Source organism: Cupressus sempervirens, chromosome 9 (assembly GCF_028749045.1).
Source record: "Cupressus sempervirens isolate cs-2001-9-10 chromosome 9, ASM2874904v1, whole genome shotgun sequence".
Lineage (NCBI taxonomy): Eukaryota > Viridiplantae > Streptophyta > Pinopsida > Cupressales > Cupressaceae > Cupressus > Cupressus sempervirens.
In genome coordinates, this window is record NC_143126.1 from 316634555 (window position 1) to 316657102 (window position 22548).

At 33.7% G+C, this 22548-nt stretch overlaps 1 protein-coding gene across 3 annotated transcripts in view; it reads left to right on the top strand.

Moving 5' to 3' along the window:
* The first annotated feature begins 18941 nt into the window (after positions 1-18941).
* Positions 18942-22548, top strand: part of LOC149538648 (Pyridoxal phosphate (PLP)-dependent transferases superfamily protein) — a 130869-nt gene continuing 127262 nt past the window's right edge. For 2 of the 3 annotated variants that reach the window (XM_089799959.1, XM_089799961.1), the window contains exons 1-2: positions 19188-19512; positions 21992-22039. In XM_089799959.1, coding sequence (XP_089656085.1) covers positions 19459-19512; positions 21992-22039 — 102 coding nt within the window. In that variant the 5' untranslated portion in view covers positions 19188-19458. Of the gene's footprint in view, positions 19167-19187; positions 19513-21991; positions 22040-22548 lie in introns of those variants that run through there. The other variant, XM_089799960.1, reaches the window with a different exon arrangement.

Sequence of the window (22548 nt, forward strand, 5' to 3'; positions counted from 1 at the left end):
AGATTGTTGGTCTTAGGTTGGTTTTGACATTTGAGTGTCAACACACTTAACCTATTCTTAAGTTGATGCCGAGTATAATATAGTTGTTGAGCTATAGTGTGTTTCGAGCCAGAGATTCAATAGGTGCCAAGTGAACTTCAAGTGTCAAGTGATAAGTGATGCTGAGTCACTATAGGTGTCGAGTGAAGTATAGATGTTGAGCGAAATAGAATTACTATAGGAGCCGAGTGAGACAAAATTCCTAGATGTGTCAAGCATTAGCAACTAGTAAGTGCTGAGTAACATAGGATCAACATATGAGTTTGTATCTTCACAAACTCAAATATAAACTATTTTTGAGCTAACATAGGATGAATTTCGAAGGATCTTGAAGATAAGATCAAATATTTTGCATTGCCTATGTAATTAGCATGTAGCCAATGAGTAAAATGGAAAAGGCATGCAACCAATGGGAAAAGTGAATGAATTGAATGAGAAATGAAGAATGAATACGGATCGTAGATTCATACCTAACCCTAAGTCTTTGAAACCTTTAAAAAGAGGACAAAACCCCATTTGGTATGCATGAGTGAGAAGTGTATGGGTGAACTATAGTGAAGTTCAAAGGGGTGTTTAGAGACTTAGAAAGAGAATAAAAACATTGCAGAATTTAGTTGATCAAGAACAGAGTATCAGAGTTTTGAAAAGAGACATATCAAATCAAGCAAGGATCAGAATAGATAGAGCAGAACAAGAATTTGGAATCAACAATTGAAGATTGCAAGTCATCAAGTCAAGACTTTGTAATACTCTTTAGTAATTGTATTAGGAATGAAAATCCTATGATGATAGGTTGGTCTAGTAGTCGTATTGGTTTAGTAGCCATATTGTAGATCCTTAACAGGATTGTAAAACCTTTAATAGGATAACATTCCAAGTGAGTGTTTTGTAAATCCTTTAAACAGGTCACTTTTAACAAGGTGTAAAGTCTTTAACAGGACGGGCCTTTCATAGGGTAGACCATTGGAAGTGGTCAAACTTTGTAACCTAAAACAATTACATATTGTTGCAGTGATACTTGGTGGGTGTCATTCCCACCCTAGTTTTACCTTCTCATTTTGGAGGGTTTTTGGGTTACCAAATTCTTGTGTTATCTGTTTTCATGCATGTCTTTATTTTCATGTTTATTAGATGAATTAGATGCATGTGAAGGTTTTTAGCTAAAAAGTTTTAGAGGTTCAAGTTAGATACTTCTGATTCAAACCCACCCACCCTCTCAGAAGTATATCTTCCCACTTGTAAATTCCAACATACTCAACTCCAACTAATTTTTTGCTCAGCTTGCACTGACTTTGCTTGGCACCTACTATCCACTCAGTTAAGCTTGGTAGACAAACTTTGTGTAACTTGTTCTTCTAAACTTTCTTAGTGTAACTAGCCTTTGTAACCTTAAGTAGATGATCAATACATCATGTTATCACTGTCTTAATTGATTCTTCTACTCCTTTACATAATCATAACTCAACCTTTCCTCTAGGTGCTATTGTTACATCTTTTGATCAAATCCTCTTCATCAATCAAATGAGAAATAGTGCTTAAATCATATAAGTAGTTGTCTTACTAGCAAATAGTAGGTTTGACATCAGTGACAACATAATGATTGAAACATATTGAATACTTGTACGTTCTCAACAATCTCCTTCTTCAACAATCTCTTTTCAATCAATTATCAACAGAAATAAATATATCTAAAGAAGAAAAAATAGCATATAACCAATTCATAAGATAAAGACAATGTAACCATAAAGAGAGAAATGACATATTGATTTGGGCTGCTTCACAAAATAGAAAATATAGTACGAAAAAGGGTTACAAATTATTCACAAATTCACGAAGATGGGAATAGATAGAGATACCTACTAATTTATGTGTTTGTTTACCAAAGGTAGGCATATTCCTCTAGGATTCCATATAAAAGAAGATTCTAAGACTAGGTAGATTCACAAAAATAGGTTTTGAAGGTCCCTCAAGATGCCCTCTCTACAAAAATGACACAGAGACTATTGAACATCTATTATACCAATGTCCCTTTGCAAAATCATGCTAGCAATAGCTTTGTCAGAAACCCAACTAACTCTCTACTTTCCCAGAAAAACTATGAGACCAATTAAAGAGCTAGTCCAAATATAGATACATTTAGATTTACAATATTTTTTTCAAAATCTCTCCATCCATCCTTCTCTAGAAAATATGGAAGGGAAGGAATAGGAAAACATTTTTAAACCAAGAAATGGCATTGCCTCCCCTCCTTAACAAAATAGAAGCAAGTATAACAAAAGTAATGAAAACTGACCTAAGAAAAATAATTAAAGAAGAGTGTGTCTTCTCAGAATGGGATTTAGACATGTGGAAAATTTGGAATAATCTCATCAATCCCCGTTGTTATATATGAAAGCAAGTAAATAAGCTAGAGAAAATTGTAGATGGGAACCCCCACCTATAGAATAGGCAAAATTAAATTTTGACGGAGCCTCTAGAGGAAATCCAGGGAGGGCAAGTATAGGATGCATTATTCACAAAGCAGAGACATGACAAATAAAAAGGGCAAAATATTTAGGGGATTTCTCAAACAACATGACAGAAATAGAAGCCCTCTTAGATTGACTAAGACTTAGCTCAAATTCCTATTCCAATAAACTAATCATAGAAGGTGATTCATATATTATTCTTAACACTGTTAGAAGTAGATTCACACCTAACTAGAAACTCAACTCAATATTAGAAGAAGCTTTGTCCTTACTAGACCATTTCGACGAAATCGAGATTCAACACATATATTGGGAAGGTAATAAAATAGTAGATGATTTAGGCAATCTAGGTGCTGATGGGGAAGACATTTTTATTCCCATTATCTAGAGTAGCATAACCAGAATAAGATTTTTCAAATAGATAATTTGTCTTAAAAATCCACCCTACCTTGTCACCTCTCTCTTAAATTCTAAATACACTAAGTCAGATCAACTAAAATAATTAACTAAACAAACAACCTTAAAACAAAAGGTAACAACTCAATAGGAATACAAGTTATAAGCAAAATTAATGTAGAACCCTTTGATCAAGACTCATTTTCTTCTCCTTTTTGGTTACTAATGGCCAAAGGCTTCAAATGAGTTTTAAGCTTCATGAAGGAAACAAAAAATGCAAAGGCTTCAAGTGAGTTAAAGACATCAAGGATTCATAAAGAGACTCAAATGCGGACAATAAATTAGTAAGTGAAACAATTAATAGAAGGGATCCACAAATCGCAAAGAAAAGATTTCCTTCTAAATCCCCAGCAAGGAGGGGGGCACTTGTATATAAATAAATAAATGAAATAAAAAAAATGATAAAAATATGCAAGCATTGAAATTACTTGTTAAGAAGGTATATCTTTCATTAGGCTAGGGAAATGGGGGTATGCCCATTTTAATTTTGTTCTCTATATAGGACCTTGGTCTTGGGCAAGACTGAAGGTTTTCTTTCTCCATTCTTTCCTACCAGTGCTCGTTTGAACAAAGAATCTATAATATTAATTTTATGTCTATAATATAATTTATAGGGCTTTAGCCTTTTATCGATAAAAAAACAATATACATATAGAAACTTGCATTTGTGATTAAATTTTTTATAGATGAATAATACATACAAAATATCAAATTAATTAATAAAGTTTTTAATTTGATAATTTCATTTTTTTAATATTAAATAAATTTAAATGTTTGATCAATGTATATAAATTCAATATTTTTAATTATCAACTCTTTTGAAAAAATAAGATCTAGAAAATAAAGAATATTAAATATATTCAAAAAATTCTAATTTCATATATTTTGTTTGAAAAAAAGATTCCAAACAAATAATAATATATAATAAAATATTGTGTGAAAATTTTAAAAATTTAAAATAGCTATAATTTAGTAATATATACAAAAATCTATAAAATTATATTTATCACCCTATCTATATTCATATATTTTATTTGAAAAAATTCTTAATAAATAACAATAGACATATAAAAAATTATATTTGTGATAAAAATAATTATAAATTAATATCGTATACAAAATTATTAAATTAATTAAGCAAGTTTCTAATTCATAATTTCAAATGCTTTGTTTTATTTTTTAAAAATTCTACATTTATATAAAATTTATATTATATATATTTATCATAAATATATATCAAATCATGGCTCAAATGGGTTGGGAATGGATTTCCTGATGGGCTTTCAATGAACCAACCGAATATTTTGTCATGTCCCCTATTTTATCTTAGTCTAGCAAAGACATGTGAGTCAGCATATTATGGGGTCTTGTAGGCTGACAGGGTTGGATAGAGACCTAGTATGGTTATTCAGTGTTGGGGACTTGATGTTCTGGTAGTTATTGATCAGTTGGAGACGTTCCTTGTTTTTAGGAGATAGTTCCTATTTTTTAGGAGGTGATAATGCCTAGGGTTGGGTCTCCATGAGATTACTCTTTGTGTTCAGTTTCAGAGGGATAGGGCTTGTTTCCTAAATTTTAGGAGCATCCCTAAAATTTAGGGATGAGACTGCTAGTGGATCCTTGATTTCCAACTTTAGTCACAGGTAGGTGACAAGATGATTTTATGTTTTGTGATGTCAAGTGGGCATTTTGTGGCTATTTGGGTTATATTTTTAATATTTCCTAAGTTAGCGCTTAATAATTAAATAAGGCTAAGTTATTAGCCATTTTGGAGAAATAAGTGGTTTTTGGCCTCATCTAGATGCGCATCCTATGGTGTGATAGCTCGTTGGAAAGGTCACAAAATTCTCTAAATCTTTCTCTTTGGTCTCATGGCAATTCAATGAACATATTTCTGTCTATGAGGAAAAGGTCATCTTCTAGTAACATGACCACTTTAAAATAAGAAATTATAACACTTTCACTACCTAGCGCCACTTGGAGACACTTAGGGTTCGATTTGCAATTGAGAGGGGTTATAAGGAGATAGAAGCTTCATTTTAAGATCATCTTTGGAATATTTGACGACTTGTTTATGATTTTCTCTGAATGGGCAATTTCTAGTATGGGACGCAAACCCTAGGTTAGTGATTGGCTGGGACGTAGCCCTCAGTAATCTTTGGCACCGAATCTCTTAGGCATTGTATGTGGTGATTAAGGACAGAGGCGTCAATTCTCATTGGGGTTTCAACATGGCATATCATCTTTCCAGTTGGGATGTGGTTCATTGCAGCCTGTGGGACGCCATTTGCAGCAGATACACCACGTGGTGTATAGAGTATTGCTTGTATTCACCTCCAAATGTATGTTGGTTTCAAGAACAATCTTCACCTTCCAGTTTGACATCAAATTTGTATGTGTGCTTTGGGAAATGCATTGGATTTATTGCTTGGTTCTATAATTCAGACAAATTTGCCTAGTACGGTTTGCAATAATTCTGATTTTTACTAAATACTTTATTTATTTTACTCTTGTTTCATGGTTGTTTTTCCCTATTCCTTTCTATGTTATAAAACCATAAAAAACAAACAAACCTTTCTGCACTTCTATCTAGTTCTGCAAGAAAACATAAATAAATAGGAAAATAGATTTAAAAATATAAAATAATATTTGTTGGTCTCCTATTTTATACTTGCAAGGGCTCTTGCAAAGCTTCTAGGGACTAGTGCTCTGCGCTTTCACAAGCATGACATTAGGACTTCTCGAGATATTTTTCTTGAGCTATTATGATCCTTCATTCATGGGAAGATATGTAGGTTTAGTTTCATTTGACTCATCCTAATCATCATACTTTTGACCTGCTAGTCTCAACTTTATTATTGCAACTTTTGCATAAGCCTGGGATAACCTATGATAAGCCTTGGTGGAAGGACTAGAAATGGTATCTTTGTACTCCTCTTTTTAGTTATAAGCCCAAGTTGGGCTATAATTGGTTGGTCCCTCATTTTCCTATAACTTCCACCCTTAATTTGCGATGACATTTAATCTTCTTTGAAATCTTGACATTTTAGGTTCATTTTTGTGTGGTTTGCTACAACTGAACTTAAAATTGCCCACTTTGCTTTGTGTGTTATGTTCCAAGGTTTGTTTGTGGGTTCCAACTTGCAGTGTTTGAGTATATTTGATCCTCGATGCCCTTTTTGTAGATGACCATTAATGCAGGAAGCTCCCCTTAATACCATAAACTCATAACAAAAACATAGAAACAACAAAAAATGTGAGAACAAAATATGGACTTCTTATTTGCACAACAAATGCATAATTATAGAATTCGTAAGTACAATATGCTAACCCACATGGGTGCCTTCATTATAACAATTTGCAAGACAAACTGCCAACTATCACCTAGAGTTGTTCTAGACAATGTTCAAGCCTTTCTTAAATAGACAATTTTATGCTGCCCGGGAAGGTTCTAGAAGCTCAAACTTAATACCTAGGACCGATAAACCCTAACAATACACATAGAGTCAACCAAATACATCTTTGACAAATTATTTTAGAAATTTTGGTAGCCCAAATTTCGAAGGTCATAACTCACGAACTATTGCTCTGATTGGCTATTATAACCACTTTTCAAAAATGCTAGCTCGTGATCTATAGGCCTAAAACAATGCTAGCACCCTTTTGTCGAGGTTTCAGACCTCATTTGGGCACTCTGAGGCCTCCAACGATGAGCCTGAAGATTTTTTAGCAAATTTTTCCATCGAAAATCTACAATAACTTCTCTAATACTTATGCCTGAGCAATGAGATTTTTATGGTAGGCTTACAACTCTAAATTGAACCTTCCTGTAGAAAACGAGAACATTCCAAGCTCATATGACAAACTTTCTAAAAATAGCAAGTTCCCATAAATAGTAACTACGCTGTCTACTAGTCCTTATTAAAATAGAAAAGATTGAAATACAAATATTTTTGGGGTGATACAAGATTGCTCTTACACCCAGGATGCTCCTGCATCAACCATAAAATTTTATACATATCTTATGGTTTTGCCATAGAGCTTAACAATTTTGGAGCTGAATTCATGACTTTTTTCAGCCCTTCAAACTTGAACCCTTCTATTGGCATATGGATTTAATGGGAGACCCAACCAAACTTTCCTTCAAACATGCACAAATTTGGCATGCTTCAGGATGAAGATCCTATTCACAATATGGAAAGATCAAAATGTTGTCATTTTCAGTCAAGTTGTTATGGATACTCATGTTTTTATGTACTCTAAAACATGCATTTGTAATAATGTGATGTTACATATTCAAGTGCAAGCTAATAAATTTTCTCTCGAGCTAGCACACCTATAAGAGCTCTTAGATCATTAGGGTAATGCCCCTTGGACGATGGATTGGGTGTTGCTAGTTGCTTCCTCTGTTGACCACACTCCTCCACCATGGGGATGCTACTGCTACAACCACAACTCCCTTACTCACCGCTTGCCTACCCCAAGATCCCAACCCCTCACCATTCTTTAGGTGGAGGTGGAGATGGAAGCCGTCATTGCTCTATTTCTCCTCCTCAACACGGGTTTGGCTAGTCCCCTGTTGCTACTGTTCTGGATCTTGCCTCTGTTTCTAGGTGGCCATCTACCACTAATAAGAAGTGTTTTCCTAAAATGAAGCTTGCTATTTCACCCTCTCGGAGGAAAGAAGAAAAAGAAAAAGACAAAAAAAGTACTGATGGGTGGTGCATTCCAGACCAACCTCTTAACCCCACTGATATATGTAGTTTTGATGACAAACACAAACACGATCCTTCTCTTTTGGCTGGTACTACTCTTGCTATTGGTTTTTTGATGAATTGTTGGTTTCCAACCTTGGTTTCATGCCACTGTCTCGATTTTTTTTTATAAATGTGCAACTTTATATGTTATACTAATAAAAAGAAACTCTTCATCAAAATTATATATATTATTTAGCCGATAGGCTATTTGTGGGAACTTTGTTCCCATAAATTAAATTTTTGACAAAAAATTTGCACGTTAGTCCGAAAAGTTGTCAATTTGGCTCGAAAATTGAAAATCCTTCCCGTTAATTATTTACCGGCATTTTTTTATCTCCCTCCACTTTTAACTCTTGTTTAGATATTTATTAGTTGTTATTTTTAGTTTTAACTATTCTTTTTCCTTTTCTATTTATTAGTTGTGATCTCCACATTAGCTCATGTTGTGATCTATTCATTTAACTTTTAATTTTAAAATTGATTTAGATTTTAGTTTTTAAATTTTAAATTTTTTATTTTATATCAGTTTAATTTTTTCTTTAAATATTACTTTTTAGTTTCTATAATTTATTTAGTCAATAGAATATTTGTTAGACATTTATTTTTTCTTTTATTCATTTTTCATTATAGATTTTTTGATGGATTTTTTTAAATGATTTTTTTTTTATATTTGATAAATTTAATTTAAATAAATAATATTTATTAATCTATTTAAAAGATTTTTTATTTTTTGATCGATAAATGGCCAAGGCCTTGATTATATTCATTAATAAAATAAAAAAATCACATCAGGGTATTCTCTGTTCAAATGGGAATTGCTAGGAAAGAATGGAGAAGAAAACCTCTAGTCTAGCCGGGGACCAAAGTTCTTTATTATTACATCATAAAAGGGGCATACCCCAGTCAACTTGCTTTCTAATATATGCTTACAAGTTTCATGCAAATAATACAAATACATACAATCATTAGATAAACTGATAAACCTCAGTGACTAAAAAACATCATTTATCCATTCTTTGATTGCCTTCCATTACAATGTTGAGGACTTCAACCTTGCCTTTGGACTTATCAATCAGAGTCGTTAGTAATCAAGTTTCATATATCTTTATTAAAACAAGGATACCTTGAGAAATTAACTTTTATTTCCTATTCTTAATGTCAACTATATCCTATTGAAGGAAGGTGACAATATAAAGTTTATTTTTATACCTTTATTAAAAAAGTCCTTAAAACATCAAACCTTACTAACATATAAATGCTTAACAACCAAAGATGATTCTTAACCATTCTTTACTATGCTATACTACAAAGTAATTCAATATCCTTGTTAGAGATCTCTTATAATACAAGATCTAAATCTGAAACCTATGCTACTCTAAAAAGCCAAAAAAGTTATACTTAGTTTGCCAAGCAAACACTAGTAGCATATTTAACTAATTTAAATTGTATATATTATTGTTGAGTACCTGTAGGTATCTTAGAACTCAAGACCTCAAGCTCGAAAGCCCTTCTAATATTGAGCTAGCAAAAGTGCCACATCCTTACCTGTGATATGCATGCAAGGTTGTTTAAAAGTCAAAATAATTAGTATATTACTTGCTAATTAGGTACATAGGGTACCCTGAGCTTGACAAAATACTTATGTCTGCCTTGCTAGATGTTAATTTGTAATGAATTTGACTTTCTTAGCTATGTGAATCCTTCCTTTACCATATAATCTAAATCAATACTTTCACATCTATGAATCAGAAACATTAACCTTTTTTAAAACTTATGGCATTACATGTAATCTATCTTAACATGCTGAGCTCAATCCAAATTCTGGATTCTCGATCACATTTTTCTGTCACTCATGAACCACTTTACAAAGTTTTAACATAATTTTCTCATATTATACTAGAAATGTACCAGAGGTGGTGCTTTACTAGCTTGGATATTATAATACCAGTCCGAACCTCATAACCTAGATTCTTTACCCAGAGAATTGTTCACATGCATAAGACAATATAAATAAAATGCTACGAAATTCAAAACCAGTTGCTTCCTTCAAATTGGGATTTTGAAGTCGAGAACCATACTGAGTCTCTTAGTTCATTATGCTGCCATGCTTCTTTTGCTTTAAAGGAATTCCAAAAATCTATGATTAATAGACTGGAGCCCAAACCAAAAAAGAAATATCCATATACATAATTAATATCAAGCTAACTAGTAAAATACCCTAGTGCCACAGATAAAAGCATCCACCACAAGACTCGTAAAGCAACAAGTTTTGAAATTAAACTTCAATCATTCTATATTCATATCATTCATAAATTTACAATTGTTTAGTGATATATAGTAGCATTACTACCAGACCCAGAGCAATACCCATTTCCAACCCTTGTATCTTTATAAAACGAAACCCCCTAAAAACGAAACATAAAACTATCTGCAGAAACATATAGTTAGAACTAGGATTTATAAACTATCACCATATTTTAACCTAGGACCTTTTGTAAAAAGCTACAAGCCTCTAAAGTATTCTAAAATACAAAAAAGCCATTGTCAATAGCAAACTGAGTTCTATCTTGAAAATTCATCAAACCCTTTACTTCTTCCAAAAAACCATTATCACTTCTGAAATGTCATTTGGGGATTCAGACACGAAATGAGGAGGGAACTCAAACAAGGTCCTCTCTCTGCTGGATTTCTCAATATCAGGGGTTGCAAAAGTCTAGCCTTTCTAGGTTGTCGAATCTAACACTTGGATGAATATATGCCTTGAACATGCTCAAATAGTTTGTTAGCCAAAAAAGGCCATCATCTATTATAATCCTTCTCCAACAAAGGAGGAAATGGAAGCATGACTCCATCTTCGACCATGCAATGTTGAATGCTAGCGAATCCCTAATTATCAGAGCTGGCCGCCTGGGTATATTTGCCACTACCATGCTCCTTGGTGGATGTTTCATAGACATCTTAGGAAGGGGGACATGTAATTGTTCATCTAGGTTCATAATAACTTCAATAATACCATGACACCAGACCAAATCAAAAATATTTAGGCATAATCTTACCATAGCCCATTTGGAGACCTTGTTCTAGCCATACATCCAATGAAGATGTTGATGATATCATTGTTAGTTATCCAAGTATACTCGTAATCAAAGAGACCTTTACCAATAGCTCCACTAATAGCAATCCGAGTCATTCCATCTACACGTTTGAGGACTCTATTCCACCTTTCTGGTTTAATGGTGCCTCAGAAGGCCATGGTACACACCTCTTCAATGTGGAACACACAGATGTTTGTATCCATGATATACTCCGAAAGCGTTTGACAAAGATAGAACACTAGAATAAAAAAGGGAAAATCTCGACCCTGAAACGAAAGTCCTCAACATCCCAGAACAAAACAAAATGTCAACTCAAAAAAATGATTCGGGAAATCATAGGGACAACACATGAATTACTAAAAAGGTGTACAAAGCCTAAATTTTCGTGAAGGCATAATTGGTGATCATAATTCGATGATTGATTGCCATGATACCTTAGTGTAAATTGTTATCTAAGCCACCCCACTTCTTGATGACCCAAGGGGATTAAAGAATATAATAAATAAATTTTAGAGAGTCCCTCCTTGTATTAATCTTCAAATCATCTAGAATTAATAAACTAATTAAATTTATAAAAATACTAGGAGTCCTTATTATGACCATTGAACTAAAAGAAACATGTATTCAAATTAAAAAAATTAGAGTTAATTTCTAAAAACCAGTAAATTCTCACCATCTGCTCCTTTATTAGGAAAGGAGTCTTCCTTTTGATTTCCTCCTCGAAAGATGTGACATATTCTAATATCTTCAAAGTTATCTAGAAAATTTGAAACTTCTTCTAACTTGGAGTTGAGGACCCAATTTGGGGTACCTCTGTTTCTAATTGCATTTAATACAATCTAAGAGTCACCTTTAATTAGATTTTGGAAACACCTAAAGAATGACAGAGCTTCAAGCCTTCTTCCAGTGCTTTGATTTCAGCCATGTTATTAGATGTTGGTCTAGTAGACTTGGCTGTTGTAGTGAGCCACTAGCCTGTGAAATCATTGATGATGCATCTGACTCCTATTATCTTAGGATTTCCTCTAGCTGCCCCATCAAAATTAAGCTTTACCCAATCATTTCCCGGGGGGGGGGGCATCCATTTGCATTGTTCCCTAGCCTCCTTGCTCTTTTTTAGATAGAGAAGTGGAGGATTGATTAGATTGAACCATGCTTTTTTAATTACACCATCCCAGATTGTAAAGGAACCTTCTTCTAATCTTGATCTCCTGAGATGAGAGTTAATAGTTTCCACTATACTAGCCTTGATTTTTGTGATCGACTCTTCAAATTTTAGCTCGAAGTCACTAAAAATTCATTTATTCCTTTCTTTCCAGACTTCCCATATCACAATAGAGGGATTGATATTCCATAGCTTGCTATAGACACCTTTGCATAAATTAGAGGGCCAACTTTTAAGCAGGTCGGGTAAAGATTTAGGAAATGGAGAGGACCAACCTAGCCTCTGTCTAAGCCATTCCCAATAGGCTCGAGCATACAGACAACTATATAAATATGATTAGCATCTTCACTGTCATGCTTACACAAGACACACCGCAAAGGGCCTTCAAACTCTAATTTTTGAAATCTTTCTACCATCAATATCCTATTTTGGAATGCCACCCAAAGAAAGAATCCTACCTTTGGTAAACATGTTGGGTCCCAACAAAGATTGAGTGGGATTTCCACCTCATCCCATCTCTTGGAGTTGATTAGAGCTTTATATTCATTTTTCACACTATACTTACCATCATTTGAGGCTGCCTAGACTAGCTTGTCATTCCTATCAAGCTGCTTAACTTTTCTATCTTTCATTAATTTTTCGTATGTCTTTATTGCAATTGGATCAATCCCAACATCTTCCAGAGGTTTCCAAATCCATCTTGGGTGTCCTTCCACGTAGATCTTAGTTTTGTAGTCGCTAACTTTGCTACCCCATAGATTGATTAACTTCTCTCTAAGGTTACCTGGGATTAGACTATTATCTATCGGGGGGTGCCCATCCCAGGAGTCTTCCCAAAAAAGGGCTTCATCCCCCTTACCAATATCCCAAGTGAGATATTTGCCAACAAGATGGCGACATTTGATTATGAAGTTCCAACTTTCTGACCCTTTAGGAAGGGTCTTCATATAAATATCGAAGAGAGATCTTCTTCATTTAGATATTTATTATACATAATCTTTGCCCATTTGTGCTCTCTTCCAGTATATAGATGCCATACTAATTTGGCCCCTAAAGCTTCATTTTGCCATTGTAAATTTTTAATTCCAAGAGCTCCACATTCTTTAGGTTTGCAAATGTTATCCCATTTAATGAGGGCTAGTTTTTTGGATTCCTTGCAGTCGTTCCATAAAAAATTCCTAAGATAAGTTTCTAACTTATGATTGAGATTTTTGGGAAGAGGAAGACAAGACATTGGATACGTAGGAATGGCCATCAGCACCAATCTAATCTTGGTACTCTTACCAGGTTTTGTAAGCCACTTATCTTTCAACTGCTAATCCTAGCTTCCAATTTCTCTATTATATTTTGCCATACCTTACTAGACTTAACACCCTTTTCTAACTCTATGCCAAAATATTTACATGGGAAAGAACCCCTTTTATAGCCCATAATATGACAAATTTCTTTTTCCATCAAGGGATCCATTTTAATGAAATATATCTCTGATTTCAAAGCATTCACATATTGGGCAGAAGCCCTCATATTAGTATCTATAACAGACTTTAATGCCCTCGCTTCCTCTACTGAACTTTCGTTAGGCATAATAGTATCATTTGCATATTGTTGATGGGTAATATTGGGGATATTCCTAGTGACTGTAACACCTTTAATCTTATGATCGACATGAGCCTTGGCGATGGATCTCTCAAAGGCTTCAGCCATGATTATATACGAAAATGGGGATAATGGATCGCCTTGTTTGATTCCCCTTGAAATGTCAAAGAAACCTTCGGGGGACCCATTCATAAGGATATAAATCTTAGTAGTGGATATACACTTGAATATAAGGTTAATCCATTGATGGGAGAAACCAAATGCTTCTAATGTTTTACAAAGGAAACACCAATCCACCATATCATAGGCTTTTTGGATATCCAATTTCACAAACATGCATGCCTCTTTGTTATTTTGGGCTGAGTGAATCGTCTCCTAGATAGTAAGAATACCATCCAAAATAGATCTACCAGGAACAAAACCTGTTTGTTCCTCGAAGATAATCTTCGAAAGAATTAATTTTAATCTATTTGCTAAGATCTTAGAAAATATTTTGTAAATGGTATTACAGAGTGCAATCGGTCTAAAATCACTTGGATTCTCCGGCTCTGACTTTTTGGGAATCAAGGTGAGGAAGGTGTAGTTGATCTTAGATAACAGAGATCCACCCTTTCTAGAAGCTTTGATAGCATCCCAAAGATCTTTTCCTATGATATCCCAACACTTCTAGTTAAAAAAGGCCTAAAAGCCATCTGGACTTGGTGATTTATCAGGATTCATGTTGAAAACAACCAATCTAACCTCTTCTAGTGTAATAGGATTATTTAAAGCTTTATTTTCCTCTGCATAAACTAATTTTTTTTTCTGAAATCTAATTTGGTTTATCAGTTAATATACTCGTACGGTTTTTAATACAAGGTATTTTACTTTTGGCTCTATTATAGAGGGTAGAGTTGTGAAAGAATTTAGTATTTCAATCTCCCTCATCCAATCACCTTTCTTGAGACTTTTGTCTCCAAAAAAATTCCTCTTTGGAGAGGACATCCTCTTGTTTTGTGAGCAATTCTTTTTCAAGGAGATAGTTGTCATTGTTCATGCCTTTGTTAATGATTTCTACGTTTAATTCTCTTAGCCTCTCTTCAATGTCCAATTTTTCTTTAAAGATATTGTTGAAATGTTCTTTATTCCATCTAAAGATCTCTTCTTTTAGCATCTTCATTTTAGAGACAAAGATAAACATCCTAGACCCTTTAAAGTTACCTTGTGACCACCACCTCTTGATATTGTCTAAGAAACCTAGATCTTGGAACCACACTTTTTCACATTTAAATTAACTTCTCACGGGTTTATGAGGCTTTGAAAATTCAACTCTGATTGGGAAATGATCATAGCCAACAATTGGAAGAATCATGGAATGAATGTTTAAATTATTATCATCAAGGTCTCCTTTGATGAAAAACCTAACTAACTTTTCTGCAATATAAATAAAATCTATCTGCTTGTTATTGCAAGTATAATTCCTATTCTTACATGTAATGTCTAAAAAATTATGAAAGTCACACCATTTTAAAATTCTCTAGAAGATTGAGGAACTTGTTGAGATCCCTCGACTTTTTTGTTTAAATTTAGAATGGTGTTAAAATCTCCTCCTAACACAATTAGGTTGTACTGATGAATCTTCAAAAACTAGCTAATTTCTTCTCATACTACTCTTTTCTCAATATTGCTAGTTGGACCATAAATGTTAATTAAGATGAACTTAAGATTAGATTTTAGACTAGAAATTGCACTGCTAATCCAATTACTATTCATACTTAAAATTTCTAAAGATACTTTCCTATGGTTCTAGATAAACCCTAAACCCCTAGAAGCTCCTGCAGATTCTTGTAAAGCAGTGTTCCAATTACCTAGCTGCTTGTCTAATTTGAGACCTTCTATCCTATTTAGCTTACTTTCTTGTATTAAAATGATTTAAGATTCAAATTGTTTTAAATTTTGTCTTAATAATCTTTTTTTGCTAGGGGCATTTAGACCCCTAGCATTCCACGTAGTGATCTTCATGGCTCCTTGGGAAGGATGTTCCCTTTCCTAATATTTAAAAGCTGATTAATTTTTTGTTGTTCATGTGGCTGGCCATCTGCTCCTCTTAGTCCTTGAGGGATCTTCTTCCTCTTTTTGGTTTAATTTTTCCAAAATTGGGGGATTTGACCCCTTCTTGATTCATCTTTATGCCTAGCTACTCCATATTACCATGAGTGTTTTTAACTATTTCTATTTGAATGTTCTCCATAATCTCCTCCTCTTCATTAACCAGCTCATGTAGAATCTGTTCTATTAATTTTTGGTGATCTATGGATGTTCTGTTCTCGGCCTTAAGTATCCTTTTGTCTTCCACATCATGACTATCTTTGTTTGATTGATATTCTGCTTCAAACGAAAGAATGTCTCTTCTAAGATCTTCAAATGTATAGTTGTCCCCTCCCAATAGTAATACCTACTGTAGCAAATCTTCTTTTTTTGAAATATTATTCTTGTCTTTGTTTTCCGTGTCAAATACTTGAATCAACTCCTTTGAGAGCCTTTCTCAGTTTTCCTTCTCATCAGCTGCTTCTTTTCCTTGTCTTCCAAATCTTTATTTAGGAAATTTTGGAAATCCCACCTTGGGATGCCTTTAGACCTATTTATTTATGAAGTTGTTGTCTTTGGATAGACTTTAGGATACTTTCTCTTTAGAGAAGGAGTCTGCCAGAATTTGGTAAACCTCTTTGGGGGTTCCTTACCTGAAACTGATGAGTCTTTGAACTACTGCTCGTTTGTCTTTAGATTATCTTTCATTTGTATAATCTCATTGGAGCCTGAGTCTTTACCATGCAGGGGTGGAAGTTCTTTTTCATTTGTATCTCTAAGCATATCTTATGTGTTCTCAATGCCCACCATTTTGTTTCCTGATTCCAAGTTCCTCAGACCATTTGTAGATTTCGAGGAGCTTCTCCTTTTCTTCATTTTCTTTTCTTTCTTTTTGTAATCTTTGTTGATAACTCCTACTTTCTAAATGTTGGGTAACTCATCTGATTTGGAGAACTTTCCCAAACTCTTAGTTGAATCTTTCTACTTCACCCTACCTGGAGAATGTAGTTTGTTGAATTTCTTATCTATACTAGTTTGGAGATTTTCGATGATATTTTGTTGAGCCCTCCTGATTATTTCCTTCTCTTTACCGTTTGATTGGAGATTCTGGTTGCTATTGCTTTCCCTCATAACCTTGTTTGACCTCTTTGTTGATTCTCTATCTGCATTTTGTTTTATATTTGTTATTACTTCTTCCTTGTCTAAGTGCTCATCTTGTATCAATCTCTCATACCTTGTTTTGATTATGGGGAGGGAGATATTTAGATTTGAAGTGGCTTGCTGAATTCTAAAGGAGGAATTCCACTCTTTGTCAAGCCTAATAATTTCTGTCACTATACCTTCGTATCTTTGAAATTTTAGTATATATAAAGATCTGTTGGTAATAATTTTTATTGGTTTGAGGATTAGATTATTCACTTTATGATTGAATAAGAGCTTTATGTTATTATAACATTCAAAGGAAGCATCTAAACCAATCAGATCTCCCATTGAGCATCCGATCTTTTTGATAATCCCTATTTGGTTTAGCTCTAGGGGGATAGGGTTTATAGAAAACCAAGCAGGAATTAAAAAATCTAAATCTTCTTCTTTATAATTAGGTATCCGATTAAAGAATTTGACCGCATGACCCTTGAAGAAACAAACAAAATTATCAAGAAAATCTTTTTTAACTTCCTCCTTATAGCAACAAATGTAAATAAGTCTATTAGAATAGTGAGATATACCTACCTAGTAACCGTAGAAGTCCTCCAGCCATCCAATTAAGTTATGTAATTTAGCTTTAGGGCCATTCCAGAAAGCAAACAATCCGACCTCTATGCACTCCTGCCAACACTCCTCGCTGTCTTAGTCGCTGATAATGATAACCTTATCATATTGATTTGTAGGAGGAATCTGAAACGACAAATGGGGGGAGCACAAAGACTGATGGTTAGACAACCTTGATGAGGAGAGACATAAGAATCCTTTGGCTGAGAAGATAGGCTCCGCTGAGCAGGGAATGATGACTCAAAATCAAGAAGAATGGAGAAATTCGACTGATTTAGAAGAAAGGGGTTAAAATTGGTCTTAGCATATTTGGTTAGGTTAAACCGATACATTTTCTTGTCTAGACTGTGAATAGAATGTATCTAGGGAAGATTACTATCCAGAAGATGGCTAGAGCTGGGACGAAAGCTGCAAATGTTAGCTTCCCAATTCGCATCCAACTCCTGAACAAAGCGATCTTCTACCTCCTGCTCACAGGCCAAAGGGTTGAACGGATTCAAGGTTTTGATTGCAAAGGATGAAGTGATTTGTCTTTTGTCTGCTGCTTGCCCCTGTTTGCTTCCAGAAATGGTTTTCCTCTAACTGTTGGCTGGATGTGACTCTGAGTTGTATTCTAAATACCCTAGGTTTTTTGCTTTTGCCTATGATCGCCTATACTGATAGTTTTCTTTAGAATGCAGAATATTCAGAATTTTTTATTATTCTGCTTTTCACACTACTTTTTGCATTTTTTGCCATTCTAATATGGTTAAATTTTATTCGTTCTATTTAAAAGATTTTAGTAAATATTATGTTATTTAAATTAAAAATTATTATTAATCTAATTTGTTCACATAAGATTATATTTTAAATATCCACTTTTAACTTTTTTTTTTCTTTTTTTATTTATTTAAAAAAAAATTACTTGTGATCTCCACATTAGATTATGTTGTGATCTTTATTTATTAGACTTTTAATTTTTTAAATTGATTTAGGTTTTAATTTTAAAATTATTTAAAATTATTTTTTTATTTTAGTTTAGTTTTTTCTTTAAATATTGTTTTTTCAATTTCTATAATTTATTTAGTCAATAGAATATTTGTTAGAGATGTCACTATTTTTCATTTTATTTTTTTGTATTTCTTTTATTAATTTTTCGTAATAATTTTTTTGATGATTTTTGTTTTAATTTTTTTTTTTTTCATATTTGATAAATTAAATTAAATTGTACAATCTTGAAATTATTGAACACGTTTCTTAAGCAATATTCAAATTTCCTAAATATTATAAATTTTATATCTATATTTTAATCTTTAACTTTTTTATTTTTGTATTTTAATTAAAAAAATTATATTTACATTATTTAATGTTCACTCTACATTTTTCAGCTGCTAGTTTTAATAAATTTAACCATCATATGTTTTCCTAAATTTTGAACATGTGAATTTATGGGGTCTAATGAATTGCTTGAGATTGTAAGGTGATCTACGTCAGCTTTGAATACTGGTGTGGTAGTTGACTTAGTAACGTTGAGAGTGCAAATGCCACCACATATTCACCCGACACGAACGCCAACCATACTAAACAATTCATAGTTTCCAGAATTGTGGGTGTCTGAAGATTCCATCCACGTAGGTATTAGTTTTTCCTCGAAATTTAACTCCAATCAAGATCTTGTTCCCATACGCAGACAACGATTGTTTATTCCATGGGAGTTGCGAATTGTAAGGCTCCAAGTGGCAATGCCGTACATGGGAGCATCCTCTGTTAACACGTAAACGGTTCTCACTCATGTATTGAACTTTCAATATATTAATTTGCAGCTTCAATCTACCCTCCCGACTCATCCCAGCTTGCAGATCTGGGGAACAAAGATATATAAGAAGAATAGTAATGACAAACCGAAAATGAGACGTTGTGATAGGGTAGACGATTCCTCGGAGGGTTTGGCGGCTGGGAGGGGGAATAAATGCAAATAAAAACTAGGGTTTTGAGCAAAACCTTGGTAGATTAGATCTGTTGACCACCTCACCCCCGTAGCAGGTAACCAAGAAATCGATAGGGCAATGGCCAATCTTGCGAGGCGGGCGCTGGGAACAGACACGCCGGTCATGATCCATGTATAAATTTCTTCACCGGATCTTAGCTTTTTAATTTATATATTGGAGTCGACCGGAAAACTGTGTTTTTTTCGTGTTTGATTGACAACAATATGTTTGGTTGATTTTTGGGCTCCATGTAAAAACTTTTTTGGAATTGTTTTATCCAAAGAAATAAAAGCGGCAACCAAATTTGTAAAGAAGCAACTTTATCTTAATTTCAGCCCATTTGGATAGTTGAGAATCGAGCCAACTTTTACCTTTGCTACCCCAAAGACTTAGTTCTTCAGGACACAATTAAAATCAAAATTATTCCATTTCATATATAGGTTTATATGATTAATACTCTCTCAACTTTAGTACAATTAGAAAGAGAATTCGAACTCCCACCCATAACGCACATTTGAAGTTGAATATTTGGTAAAGGTGACGATTTTATTTTGGCTTTGCATCATCCAACTTCCTGGTACTGAGTGCCTATATATTTATTTTTAATATGTTATCGAGCTAAATTGTAATACTCATTCTTCAATCACCATCTTTGCAACACATCATTGTGAAATCTACTATCAAGCTTAGAACACTTTCGGGCCTATTTTGTCAAATTCCCCCAGGAAATGCATTGACTATCTTATGAGTGGCCTGTATTGGGTGTGTTAACATGAGCATTATCTCCGGTAATTGCTCAATTTCTAGGATGAACAGCAGTGTAAATTTTCATTGGGGCAAGAGTATTTCCCAGTTTGCGTACACCCAGAAATTTTGGTAATCAAAGATGTCACATTACTGGGTACTTATTTTCTAAGACTCCTACCGGCTAAAAAATTGTATTTTCAAATTATTATGAAGATTTGAAGTTTCTCTCATTCCACATTGTGGTTGCGAGTTTTACTTGAAAATATCTGTGCAGTAAGGAAAGTAGCAACGGTTATTGGAGAGGCATGTTTTCAACATGCGACTCAAATGTATATCACTGTGGGTTTAGACAATTAAGCTCCACAATATTGCAAATGAATCATAGTTAAAGGGAACTAAGCACAAGGCAGATGAATCCACTTAAATAAATAATTTAATTAATATCTTTTGTTAGTAGCAGTTGAGATGCAAGCAATTCGCAAACCAAGAATCCACTTGTAGATTAGTAGAGTTGTTCTTTATGAGTCATCTCTGGAATGTAAAAGAATCTCAATATGGGAGACACATCAATGTTGGGGAGTTGTGTGTCAACTTTGTTTATAGACAGCACTACCATGGATTAGGCCCGTATGATGTACTCAGAGTCTGAGACACATTCTTTTGCCAACATAAAATGCCTACTTGGCAAGCATTTAGAATTATTAAGTTAAATTAGTATCACATTATGTCAGACTGCTAATAGTTCAATGCATAAAATCACACTGGAAACATGCTTTAAAATGGCAATAAAATATTCTGACTTCTCCTTATGAGAGAACTTTGTGTGTTGAATGCCATGGTCCACCGGTGGTTATTTATGTTGACAGAAAGCCTTAGTAATCATTAACAAGCATTTTCAAACTCACTGGCCATTCAGTGTACAATTTTCAGATTCAAAAAGTTGCCTCCATTTTATGTGCTTGACATGAGAAATATTTTGGTTTGATGTTTCTCTTATGTTCATCCATGTCTTTGCTTTATTTTTGCTATATTTAGATTGAAACCTTCAGTGCTAAAACAGTCTTGGCTTGTACTTTTGTATGAACTGAATCAACGTGCTATTGAGATGATGAAATCATTATGCTTTCACCTATGCTGTTTTATTGGATTAAAGTTATTTGTAATTTGTTTTATTCCAATGTGTCTTTCCTTATCGCATGTCTACTGATACACATCTTTGATGAACATCTGTGAGTCTAATATTAATGTTTTTGCGTTCTTGGTTTTCTTGAATGTTCTTGTTTTCTTTCACATTAACAATTATGTTTTGTTTCAATTGGGGTTCCTGTTAGGTATTTCTGCTTGCTATGAAACCTAAACATTTAGAACTGTTTCTGAGACCACGATTTACTGTTTCCAGCTCCAGAGTTTTAATAAATTATGAGATATGCATTTTGATGGTTGAGAGACTTAGCCAGCTTTTATGCTTCTACAAAAAGAGTCTCTTGTTCTAAAAGATTGTCACTTGTTGTGACGGGCCAATGCTTGGAAACTACGGTGTTCATATTTTGAAATCTCTGTGATTTAATTAATATAGAATTTTATAATAAGAAACAAATAAATACAACTGCAAATTATAAGACAGTTTTTGATGTATCTGAATGTCAAAATATCAAAATACTGTTGGTTTTACTTTCATAGGCATATTTTTTTCCTATGGGAAACTAGTAGTAAAGTGATAAAATGTTGCATAGTTTAATTATCATTAATTGAGCACAGTGGTGGGAAACTTCATAAAATTCACCCATCCACATTTTATTATGTTTATGGTTCTAGTTATAGAAGGGTTTGGATACCTGCTTATTACATTTGTTCCAAACTGCAGATGCAACAACTACTCCGCGGAGCCAGAGATTGCATGTCTCTTGCACAGGTATGTACTAATCCTTTGTGTTTTGATTTGAGTTACACAAATGAAGACTCTTGTCCTGATTAACAGATGCCTATGGAAATGCCATTTAATATTGATTAAAATGAGTTTGCATATTTTATGCTTGTTTTTAATGTATCGGGCTTTCAATATACAGTTATCACTTGAACATACAATTCATCATGTAGAATATTAATCATGGGGAGTACCAAATGCATTTTCAATAAAAGTAGACGTCATATAAAAAATAATCAAGATAAAAGAAACCAAACTATAGGTTGAGAGCCAGTAAGATGCAAAAGCTTGATATAGCCTCTCAACCGTTCAAGGCCTGAAAGGGAGTAACTGTTATGTCTTTAATAATCTACCCTCTCAAGTGTAGTAAGGTTATTGTGGCCTACTTATGGTGTTCATATCTTTATTTTTTCATTCATTAGATCTAAATGTTTCTTCAGCTGGCCTAATTAGGATGACTGGGTGTGACCCTTATAAGTATGTGTATAAATAAGGAG